At 42.9% G+C, this 12,609-nt stretch overlaps 1 protein-coding gene across 1 annotated transcript in view; it reads right to left on the bottom strand.

The window, feature by feature from the left end:
* Positions 1-1,536: 1,536 nt before the first annotated feature.
* wnt5a (wingless-type MMTV integration site family, member 5a) overlaps positions 1,537-12,609 on the bottom strand; it is a 32,667-nt gene continuing 21,594 nt past the window's right edge. The window contains exons 4-5 of the mRNA XM_065005263.1: positions 10,486-10,778; positions 1,537-3,876 (exon numbers count right to left, since the gene is read on the bottom strand). Of these exons, the coding sequence (XP_064861335.1) occupies positions 3,418-3,876; positions 10,486-10,778 (752 nt within the window). The 3' untranslated portion in view covers positions 1,537-3,417. The remainder of the gene's footprint in view (positions 3,877-10,485; positions 10,779-12,609) is intronic.

Raw genomic sequence — 12,609 nt, 5'->3', positions numbered from 1 at the left:
AGTTGAATATTGAAAGTTACGACTGTTCAGCAGGTTTACTGCATCGGAGTAGATCTGTATTGAAAGTTACGACTGTTCAGCAGGTTTACTGTACCTGAGTAGATCTGTATTGAAAGTTACAACTGTTCAGCAGGTTTACTGTACCAGAGTAGATCTGTATTGAAAGTTACGACTGTTCAGCAGGTTTACTGTACCAGAGTAGATCTGTATTGAAAGTTACGACTGTTTAGCAGGTTTACTGTACCTGAGTAGATCTGTATTGAAAGTTACGACTGTTCAGCAGGTTTACTGTACCAGAGTAGATCTGTATTGAAAGTTACGACTGTTCAGCAGGTTTACTGTACCAGAGTAGATCTGTATTGAAAGTTACGACTGTTCAGCAGGTTTACTGTACCAGAGTAGATCTGTATTGAAAGTTACGACTGTTCAGCAGGTTTACTGCATCGGAGTAGATCTGTATTGAAAGTTACGACTGTTCAGCAGGTTTACTGCATCGGAGTAGATCTGTATTGAAAGTTACGACTGTTCAGCAGGTTTACTGTACCTGAGTAGATCTGTATTGAAAGTTACAACTGTTCAGCAGGTTTACTGTACCTGAGTAGATCTGTATTGAAAGTTACGACTGTTCAGCAGGTTTACTGTACCTGAGTAGATCTGTATTGAAAGTTGAGCAGGTTTACTGACTGTTCAGCAGGTTTACTGCATCGGAGTAGATCTGTATTGAAAGTTACAACTGTTCAGCAGGTTTACTGTACCAGAGTAGATCTGTATTGAAAGTTACAACTGTTCAGCAGGTTTACTGCATCAGAGTAGATCTGTATTGAAAGTTACAACTGTTCAGCAGGTTTACTGCACCAGAGTAGATCTGTATTGAAAGTTATGACTGTTCAGCAGGTTTACTGCATCGGAGTAGATCTGTATTGAAAGTTACGACTGTTCAGCAGGTTTACTGTACCTGAGTAGATCTGTATTGAAAGTTACGACTGTTCAGCAGGTTTACTGTACCTGAGTAGATCTGTATTGAAAGTTACGACTGTTCAGCAGGTTTACTGTACCTGAGTAGATCTGTATTGAAAGTTACGACTGTTCAGCAGGTTTACTGTACCTGAGTAGATCTGTATTGAAAGTTACAACTGTTCAGCAGGTTTACTGTACCTGAGTAGATCTGTATTGAAAGTTACGACTGTTCAGCAGGTTTACTGTACCAGAGTAGATCTGTATTGAAAGTTACAACTGTTCAGCAGGTTTACTGCATCAGAGTAGATATGTATTGAAAGTTACAACTGTTCAGCAGGTTTACTGTACCAGAGTAGATCTGTATTGAAAGTTACGACTGTTCAGCAGGTTTACTGCATCGGAGTAGATCTGTATTGAAAGTTACGACTGTTCAGCAGGTTTACTGCATCGGAGTAGATCTGTATTGAAAGTTACAACTGTTCAGCAGGTTTACTGTACCTGAGTAGATCTGTATTGAAAGTTACGACTGTTCAGCAGGTTTACTGTACCAGAGTAGATCTGTATTGAAAGTTACGACTGTTCAGCAGGTTTACGTAGAATATTTATTGAAACAAAGTAGCACATCGATCCAATTTAAAAAAGAAACAAACAAAATAACAGCTATAAGAAATATGTTTTGCAAATCTCAATTAATTGCGAAGAGAATAAATATACAGTTTGGATTGATAACATATAGGAACAATGTTCTAATGAAGATGATCACAGGGCTAGTGGGGAGGAGCTGAGGGATATTAACAAGTTTGTGGCAACAAGCAAAGAACCGTCTGTGAAGTCTTGTACAGGGGTAACACAATGAGCAGGTGTTTTAGAACAAAGGGCAATTCCCTTCACAATAACAATGCCACGGAACCAAATTAAATCTGTGACATTTCCTTAAAAATGTGAAAACAAATGATAAGTAACCTGAAAATATTGTATGTAACAAAGTGTAGGATTTAAATGGATTTATTGAAATAGGAAAAACCCACAGCGCTATCTGGAAGCTTAAGAGATTTGGATAAAAGAAAATAAATACATACAATTGAATAAGTGATTGGTTGGTTAGACCTACTATATACCATATAGAACATGTGGGATTTCACCATCATGACCACAACATTGCCCATATACTGTATATTTAAACCATGAAAGTAGCATGTTATATGTTAAGTGGATATGGGTTTTAATATGGAGAAAGTAGACTATAATATGGTATATTACAGACACTGTAGCTCAAAACAAACAAATCATACAGACGGGGTAAGGCCTCGGGGTCAAAGTGCATATGCTGAATGTGTTTGGGAGGACTAGCTGGGGCACCTGGGAAGGGAAGATCTAGGCTTTGTGGGATACATTACAGGATGGAACTAACCCCAACCCAAATCACTCCCACTTTCCTAGGCCCTTGTTTGGTTTAGACAGAGGCAACATAAGGGACTAGGGTTCGGGTTTAGGATGGGGCCAATGACTACCTATAGAGACAGATTTAACCATGTTCAATGGAGGTTTGATTTAGGTCTAACCACCCTATAGTGACATAAATATGGAAGTAAACATTCCCCTCTTACCGGCAGCCCTAGATTCAACAGCTAAGACTGTGGGCATTCAGCGTTCTCCATCAACCACAACATTTAACTCATCTAGTGTTATGAAACATGAGAGAAGCTCCCGTTTCACAGTCATGGTGACCCAATGGACTAGTCAAATATAAGCTATAGGACTGTGGTCCCCAATTACATTCAGCCGTGGACGATTTGTCCTTGAGCGGATGGTCGAGGGGGCAGACATAGTTATAAATCATTTGTACACTGCAAATTGACCGCAAGAATCCAAAAAAGATACAGTACTTGGCAGTACCCTGATTACATTGGAATATAATCACATTTCTCTCTATTTATGCGTCGGAATACTTGGGAATAGATTTCCTAAATTAAAAATAACTTTGCGCTGATTTCCCAGTGATTTTACAGTCTTAAATTCAACAATGAAAATTATAATTTGTCTTTTGTTTTGCTCAGAAAGGGGGGCAAATAAAATCACCTGTGGGGAACCACCTATTGGGGAACCACCTATTGGGGAACCTTGTTATAGGTCATATTGAAAGTTTAAAGAAATTATGACTGCTGATCTCAAGGCCTGGGGATTAATTAAAAATTAGCTTTGGATGATCGGGCAAAAATAATCTCAGAAAATAAATATTTCACTGTATATTCGGTTTCAGAACATAACATGTTTTGGAACTATTACATGGAAAAGATCAGTCTTCTGCAACGGTATAATTGTTTAACTCTATAAATATAATTTATATAGTTTTTTATTTTTCTTTCTTCCTCTCTTCGCCTCCTTCGTTCCGCCTCTCTGGATACACACACGCATGCACACTTGCACGAACACACACTCTTCCCATCCACCTCCTCCTCCTCACTTGCAGACGAACTGGTCCACGGTTTTGGTGCAGCGCTTGCACTTGACATAGCAGCACCAGTGGAACTTGCAGTGGCATCGCTCCACAATCTGGGCCTTGTACTGGTCATAGCCCCGGCCACAGCACATCAGCTCACAGCCATCCATGCCCTCCGAGGTCTTATTGCACAGCCTGCCTACAGTACCCAGGGAGCCTGTGCTCTGATTGGACAGACAGTAGTCTGGGCTGGACTCGATGTAGACCAGGTCGTGGCTGGTGGGGGGGTTGAACTTGCTGTCCCGCTGCACCAGCTTGCCACGCAAGTTGAGCTTCATGGAGGCTGCGCTGTCATACTTCTCCTTCAGGGTCTCGCCCACCTTGCGGAAGTCTGCCAGCTGCAGCCAGCACGTTTTCAGACTGCAGGAGCCCGACACACCATGGCACTTACAGGAGACATGGGCCAGGTCCGACACAGTCTGAGAGGAGAGAAGGAGAGGTAGAGAGAGGGGGACAGACTGATTATTATCACCAACTAGAGAGACTACACAGGACTAACAGAAAGCAGAGAACAGATCAGTTTCATCTAAAAAGGTCAAACTGTCAATACTGTACACGTGCTTTACTGTGTGTGTGAATGTATCATGCATCAGATCTTCACAGACGTTATTTCATTAGGGAGAAGTACATGATGCCCTCTATGGCCCACACTGTCAGCAGAACAGAACCCTGTCCGCTCATTACTACCAGTCAGAAGAGATGTGAAAGAAACGCGTTCTGGCGAGCTGTTTCCTTTGAGGAATGAACCACAGGAAGAGCTCAGCGAGCCGTCATGACACCATCTCACACAGATCAAAAGACAGGCTTCAGAGGAGAGGCAGAGCTGTTACACAGATGATCAAGTGATACGGTCCTACGCCCCATCGGATTGACCTGGATTATCTCTCTCTCCCCTTCCCTCACTACTGTCATTAGGAATCAACTTCAGGACAGCTGAAGTAGGTGGAGATGAACTTGTTTTCCTCCTTTGAGTGTGTGTGTCATTACAATAAGTATGCAGTACAGTGGTTAAGTTAGTCAGGGTGTGTGTATCATTAGAATAAGTATGCAGTAGCAGTACAGTGGTTCAGTTAGTCAGGGTGTGTGTGTCATTACAATAAGTATGCAGTACAGTGGTTCAGTTAGTCAGGGTGTGTGTGTCATTACAATAAGTATGCAGTACAGTGGTTCAGTTAGTCAGGGTGTGTGTGTTATTACAATAAGTATGCAGTACAGTGGTTCAGTTAGTCAGGGTGTGTGTGTCATTACAATAAGTATGCAGTAGCAGTACAGTGGTTCAGTTAGTCAGGGTGTGTGTATCATTAGAATAAGTATGCAGTATAGTGCTTCAGATAGTCAGGGTGTGTGTATCATTAGAATAAGTATGCAGGTACAGTGGTTCAGTTAGTCAGGGTGTGTGTATCATTAGAATAAGTATGCAGGTACAGTGGTTCAGTTAGTCAGGGTGTGTGTATCATTACAATAAGTATGCAGTACAGTGGTTCAGTTAGTCAGGGTGTGTGTATCATTACAATAAGTATGCAGTACAGTGGTTCAGTTAGTCAGGGTGTGTGTGTCATTACAATAAGTATGCAGTACAGTGGTTCAGTTAGTCAGGGTGTGTGTGTCATTACAATAAGTATGCAGTACAGTGGTTCAGTTAGTCAGGGTGTGTGTGTCATTAGAATAAGTATGCAGTACAGTGGTTCAGTTAGTCAGGGTGTGTGTGTCATTAGAATAAGTATGCAGTACAGTGGTTCAGTTAGTCAGTTTGTGTGTGTCATTAGAATAAGTATGCAGTACAGTGGTTCAGTTAGTCAGGGTGTGTGTGTCATTAGAATAAGTATGCAGTACAGTGGTTCAGTTAGTCAGGGTGTGTGTGTCATTACAATAAGTATGCAGTACAGTGGTTCAGTTAGTCAGGGTGTGTGTGTCATTAGAATAAGTATGCAGAACAGTGGTTCAGTTAGTCAGGGTGTGTGTATCATTAGAATAAGTATGCAGTACAGTGGTTCAGTTAGTCAGAGTGTGTGTGACATTAGAATAAGTATGCAGTACAGTGGTTCAGTTAGTCAGGGTGTGTGTATCATTACAATAAGTATGCAGTACAGTGGTTCAGTTAGTCAGGGTGTGTGTGTCATTACAATAAGTATGCAGTACAGTGGTTCAGTTAGTCAGGGTGTGTGTGTCATTACAATAAGTATGCAGTACAGTGGTTCAGTTAGTCAGGGTGTGTGTATCATTACAATAAGTATGCAGTACAGTGGTTCAGTTAGTCAGGGTGTGTGTGACATTAGAATAAGTATGCAGTACAGTGGTTCAGTTAGTCAGGGTGTGTGTCATTACAATAAGTATGCAGTACAGTGGTTCAGTTAGTCAGGGTGTGTGTATCATTACAATAAGTATGCAGGTACAGTGCTTCAGTTAGTCAGGGTGTGTGTATCATTAGAATAAGTATGCAGGTACAGTGGTTCAGTTAGTCAGGGTGTGTGTATCATTAGAATAAGTATGCAGGTACAGTGGTTCAGTTAGTCAGGGTGTGTGTATCATTACAATAAGTATGCAGTACAGTGGTTCAGTTAGTCAGGGTGTGTGTATCATTACAATAAGTATGCAGTACAGTGGTTCAGTTAGTCAGGGTGTGTGTATCATTACAATAAGTATGCAGTACAGTGGTTCAGTTAGTCAGGGTGTGTGTGTCATTACAATAAGTATGCAGTACAGTGGTTCAGTTAGTCAGGGTGTGTGTGACATTAGAATAAGTATGCAGTACAGTGGTTCAGTTAGTCAGGGTGTGTGTGGCATTAGAATAAGTATGCAGTACAGTGGTTCAGTTAGTCAGGGTGTGTGTATCATTACAATAAGTATGCAGTACAGTGGTTCAGTTAGTCAGGGTGTGTGTGTCATTACAATAAGTATGCAGTACAGTGGTTCAGTTAGTCAGGGTGTGTGTGTCATTACAATAAGTATGCAGTACAGTGGTTCAGTTAGTCAGGGTGTGTGTGTCATTAGAATAAGTATGCAGTACAGTGGTTCAGTTAGTCAGGGTGTGTGTGTCATTAGAATAAGTATGCAGTACAGTGGTTCAGTTAGTCAGTTTGTGTGTGTCATTAGAATAAGTATGCAGTACAGTGGTTCAGTTAGTCAGGGTGTGTGTGTCATTAGAATAAGTATGCAGTACAGTGGTTCAGTTAGTCAGGGTGTGTGTGTCATTACAATAAGTATGCAGGTACAGTGGTTCAGTTAGTCAGGGTGTGGGTATCATTACAATAAGTATGCAGTACAGTGGTTCAGTTAGTCAGGGTGTGTGTCATTACAATAAGTATGCAGTACAGTGTTTCAGTTAGTCAGGGTGTGTGTATCATTAGAATAAGTATGCAGGTACAGTGCTTCAGTTAGTCAGGGTGTGTGTATCATTAGAATAAGTATGCAGGTACAGTGGTTCAGTTAGTCAGGGTGTGTGTATCATTAGAATAAGTATGCAGTACAGTGGTTCAGTTAGTCAGGGTGTGTGTATCATTACAATAAGTATGCAGTACAGTGGTTCAGTTAGTCAGGGTGTGTGTGACATTAGAATAAGTATGCAGTACAGTGGTTCAGTTAGTCAGGGTGTGTGTGTCATTACAATAAGTATGCAGTACAGTGGTTCAGTTAGTCATCATTAGAATAAGTATGCAGAACAGTGGTTCAGTTAGTCAGGGTGTGTGTATCATTAGAATAAGTATGCAGTACAGTGCTTCAGTTAGTCAGAGTGTGTGTGACATTAGAATAAGTATGCAGTACAGTGGTTCAGTTAGTCAGGGTGTGTGTCATTACAATAAGTATGCAGTACAGTGTTTCAGTTAGTCAGGGTGTGTGTATCATTAGAATAAGTATGCAGTACAGTGGTTCAGTTAGTCAGAGTGTGTATGACATTAGAATAAGTATGCAGTAGCAGTACAATGGTTCAGTTAGTCAGGGTGTGTGTGTCATTACAATAAGTATGCAGTACAGTGGTTCAGTTAGTCAGGGTGTGTGTATCATTACAATAAGTATGCAGAACAGTGGTTCAGTTAGTCAGGGTGTGTGTGTCATTACAATAAGTATGCAGTACAGTGGTTCAGTTAGTCAGTGTGTGTGTGACATTAGAATAAGTATGCAGTAGCAGTACAGTGGTTCAGTTAGTCAGGGTGTGTGTGTCATTACAATAAGTATGCAGTACAGTGGTTCAGTTAGTCAGGGTGTGTGTGTCATTACAATAAGTATGCAGTACAGTGGTTCAGTTAGTTAGGGTGTGTGTGTCATTAGAATAAGTATGCAGTACAGTGGTTCAGTTAGTCAGGGTGTGTGTGTCATTACAATAAGTATGCAGTACAGTGGTTCAGTTAGTCAGGGTGTGTGTGTCATTAGAATAAGTATGCAGTACAGTGGTTCAGTTAGTCAGGGTGTGTGTGTCATTAGAATAAGTATGCAGTACAGTGGTTCAGTTAGTCAGGGTGTGTGTGTCATTAGAATAAGTATGCAGTACAGTGGTTCAGTTAGTCAGGGTGTGTGTGTCATTACAATAAGTATGCAGTACAGTCGTTCAGTTAGTCAGGGTGTGTGTGTCATTACAATAAGTATGCAGTACAGTGGTTCAGTTAGTCAGGGTGTGTGTGGCATTACAATAAGTATGCAGTACAGTGGTTCAGTTAGTCAGGGTGTGTGTGACATTAGAATAAGTATGCAGTACAGTGGTTCAGTTAGTCAGGGTGTGTGTGTCATTAGAATAAGTATGCAGTACAGTGGTTCAGTTAGTCAGGGTGTGTGTCATTAGAATAAGTATGCAGTACAGTGGTTCAGTTAGTCAGGGTGTGTGTCATTACAATAAGTATGCAGTACAGTGGTTCAGTTAGTCAGGGTGTGTGTGTCATTAGAATAAGTATGCAGAACAGTGGTTCAGTTAGTCAGGGTGTGTGTATCATTAGAATAAGTATGCAGTACAGTGGTTCAGTTAGTCAGAGTGTGTGTGACATTAGAATAAGTATGCAGTACAGTGGTTCAGTTAGTCAGGGTGTGTGTATCATTTACAATAAGTATGCAGTACAGTGGTTCAGTTAGTCAGGGTGTGTGTGTCATTACAATAAGTATGCAGTACAGTGGTTCAGTTAGTCAGGGTGTGTGTGTCATTACAATAAGTATGCAGTACAGTGGTTCAGTTAGTCAGGGTGTGTGTGACATTAGAATAAGTATGCAGTACAGTGGTTCAGTTAGTCAGGGTGTGTGTATCATTACAATAAGTATGCAGGTACAGTGCTTCAGTTAGTCAGGGTGTGTGTATCATTAGAATAAGTATGCAGGTACAGTGCTTCAGTTAGTCAGCGTGTGTGTATCATTAGAATAAGTATGCAGGTACAGTGGTTCAGTTAGTCAGGGTGTGTGTATCATTACAATAAGTATGCAGAACAGTGCTTCAGTTAGTCAGGGTGTGTGTATCATTAGAATAAGTATGCAGTACAGTGCTTCAGTTAGTCAGGGTGTGTGTGATCATTAGAATAAGTATGCAGGTACAGTGGTTCAGTTAGTCAGGGTGTGTGTATCATTAGAATAAGTATGCAGGTACAGTGGTTCAGTTAGTCAGGGTGTGTGTCATTACAATAAGTATGCAGTACAGTGGTTCAGTTAGTCAGGGTGTGTGTGACATTAGAATAAGTATGCAGTACAGTGGTTCAGTTAGTCAGGGTGTGTGTATCATTTACAATAAGTATGCAGTACAGTGGTTCAGTTAGTCAGGGTGTGTGTGTCATTACAATAAGTATGCAGTACAGTGGTTCAGTTAGTCAGGGTGTGTGTGTCATTACAATAAGTATGCAGTACAGTGGTTCAGTTAGTCAGGGTGTGTGTGACATTAGAATAAGTATGCAGTACAGTGGTTCAGTTAGTCAGGGTGTGTGTCATTACAATAAGTATGCAGTACAGTGGTTCAGTTAGTCAGGGTGTGTGTGACATTAGAATAAGTATGCAGTACAGTGGTTCAGTTAGTCAGGGTGTGTGTATCATTACAATAAGTACAGTGCTTCAGTTAGTCAGGGTGTGTGTATCATTAGAATAAGTATGCAGGTACAGTGCTTCAGTTAGTCAGCGTGTGTGTATCATTAGAATAAGTATGCAGGTACAGTGGTTCAGTTAGTCAGGGTGTGTGTCATTACAATAAGTATGCAGTACAGTGTTTCAGTTAGTCAGGGTGTGTGTATCATTAGAATAAGTATGCAGGTACAGTGGTTCAGTTAGTCAGGGTGTGTGTATCATTAGAATAAGTATGCAGTACAGTGGTTCAGTTAGTCAGGGTGTGTGTATCATTACAATAAGTATGCAGTACAGTGGTTCAGTTAGTCAGGGTGTGTGTATCATTACAATAAGTATGCAGTACAGTGGTTCAGTTAGTCAGGGTGTGTGTGTCATTAGAATAAGTATGCAGTACAGTGGTTCAGTTAGTCAGGGTGTGTGTGTCATTACAATAAGTATGCAGTACAGTGGTTCAGTTAGTCAGGGTGTGTGTGTCATTAGAATAAGTATGCAGTACAGTGGTTCAGTTAGTCAGGGTGTGTGTATCATTAGAATAAGTATGCAGAACAGTGGTTCAGTTAGTCAGGGTGTGTGTGACATTAGAATAAGTATGCAGAACAGTGGTTCAGTTAGTCAGGGTGTGTGTATCATTAGAATAAGTATGCAGAACAGTGGTTCAGTTAGTCAGGGTGTGTGTATCATTAGAATAAGTATGCAGAACAGTGGTTCAGTTAGTCAGGGTGTGTGTGACATTAGAATAAGTATGCAGAACAGTGGTTCAGTTAGTCAGGGTGTGTGTATCATTACAATAAGTATGCAGTACAGTGGTTCAGTTAGTCAGGGTGTGTGTGACATTACAATAAGTATGCAGTACAGTGGTTCAGTTAGTCAGGGTGTGTGTGTCATTACAATAAGTATGCAGTACAGTGGTTCAGTTAGACAGGGTGTGTGTATCATTAGAATAAGTATGCAGAACAGTGGTTCAGTTAGTCAGGGTGTGTGTGACAGAGCGTATTCCTGCTCACCCTCCGTCCAGCCTCGTTATTGTGTAGGTTCATCATGAGCCGGGCACTCTCAAAGGATCCCTTGGCATAGCTCTTCTCCCTCTCCCGCGCGTCAACAAACTCTTTAGAGAATCTGTAGCCATAGTTCAGGTTGTCCCCGCAGCCGCCCCACAGCCAATCACGAGGCAGGTCTTTGGGACGTGCAGCACGACTGCAGCCGCAGCTCGACAGCTCCCCCTCTCTGCAAGCCCTGCTCACAGCATTGACCACCCCCGCCGCGCTGATGGCATACGTAAACGCTGTTTCTCTGCTTCCTGCAGACAGACACAGACAGAAGAACAACATGAATATATGACAGACCTGGTGATAGATGGAATTAGAAGTGATGAGTCAAAATCTAAGAAGAAGAGACCAGTCATCGAATAAAGGTCCACATTGTGAGTCATTGTAGTGGAGTCCAGCCTGGCCAGAAACAGCACTTCATGGAGCTTTAACATGAGTCAACAATATGGAGCAGAACGATCACACCATGTTTACTTCTGGAGATAGTGGGCTCATCTAACCAGGCTTCCAACAGTAGAATGGTCCTGCCGCTTTGCCTCCATCCTTCAGGACATTGATAGTTGTTGGGAGTTAGCCAATCAGAGCAGAGCACCCTCCAGGGGCAGCTGCCAAACCAAAGCAATGTTTCAAACCAGTCATTTCCCCTGAGCGACATGCCAACTGAGCAAACTTGCTCCATCACATCACTGCCTACATCTTTCTGACACGCAGTGTTAACCTTCCATTAGAGACAGCCACAGTTTACAGTACTGGTGAGAGGGAGAAGAGCAGTCTCAGTGCTCATCTAGGAGAAGGACACAAAAAGACATAACTGCTGGCCTAAATCCCTAGGAAGCATATTGTAATGACCATACCAGGCTAGGCGAGAGCAGGGACGAGAGAGAGGGAAAGAGAGAAGGGGTTGTAATGACCATACCAGGCTAGGCGAGAGCAGGGACGAGAGAGAGGGAAAGAGAGAAGGGGTTGTAATGACCATACCAGGCTAGGCGAGAGCAGGGACGAGAGAGAGGGAAAGAGAGAAGGGGTTGTAATGACCATACCAGGCTAGGCGAGAGCAGGGACGAGAGAGAGGGAAAGAGAGAAGGGGTTGTAATGACCATACCAGGCTAGGCGAGAGCAGGGACGAGAGAGAGGGAAAGAGAGAAGGGGTTGTAATGACCATACCAGGCTAGGCGAGAGCAGGGACGAGAGAGAGGGAAAGAGAGAAGGGGTTGTAATGACCATACCAGGCTAGGCGAGAGCAGGGACGAGAGAGAGGGAAAGAGAGAAGGGGTTGTAATGACCATACCAGGCTAGGCGAGAGCAGGGACGAGAGAGAGGGAAAGAGAGAAGGGGTTGTAATGACCATACCAGGCTAGGCGAGAGCAGGGACGAGAGAGAGGAAAGAGAGAAGGGGTTGTAATGACCATACCAGGCTAGGCGAGAGCAGGGACGAGAGAGAGGGAAAGAGAGAAGGGGTTGTAATGACCATACCAGGCTAGGCGAGAGCAGGGACGAGAGAGAGGGAAAGAGAGAAGGGGTTGTAATGACCATACCAGGCTAGGCGAGAGCAGGGACGAGAGAGAGGGAAAGAGAGAAGGGGTTGTAATGACCATACCAGGCTAGGCGAGAGCAGGGACGAGAGAGAGGGAAAGAGAGAAGGGGTTGTAATGACCATACCAGGCTAGGCGAGAGCAGGGACGAGAGAGAGGGAAAGAGAGAAGGGGTTGTAATGACCATACCAGGCTAGGCGAGAGCAGGGACGAGAGAGAGGAAAGAGAGAAGGGGTTGTAATGACCATACCAGGCTAGGCGAGAGCAGGGACGAGAGAGAGGGAAAGAGAGAAGGGGTTGTAATGACCATACCAGGCTAGGCGAGAGCAGGGACGAGAGAGAGGGAAAGAGAGAAGGGGTTGTGACCATACCAGGGCGAGAGCAGGGACGAGAGAGAGAAGGGGTTGTAATGACCATACCAGGCTAGGCGAGAGCAGGGACGAGAGAGAGGAAAGAGAGAAGGGGTTGTAATGACCATACCAGGCTAGGCGAGAGCAGGGACGAGAGAGAGGGAAAGAGAGAAGGGGTTGTAATGACCATACCAGGCTAG

The sequence above is a fragment of the Oncorhynchus nerka genome, linkage group LG20 (genome assembly GCF_034236695.1).
Source record: "Oncorhynchus nerka isolate Pitt River linkage group LG20, Oner_Uvic_2.0, whole genome shotgun sequence".
Lineage (NCBI taxonomy): Eukaryota > Metazoa > Chordata > Actinopteri > Salmoniformes > Salmonidae > Oncorhynchus > Oncorhynchus nerka.
Note: the sequence above shows the minus strand (reverse complement) of the source record. Positions and strands in the feature narration are given on the sequence as shown.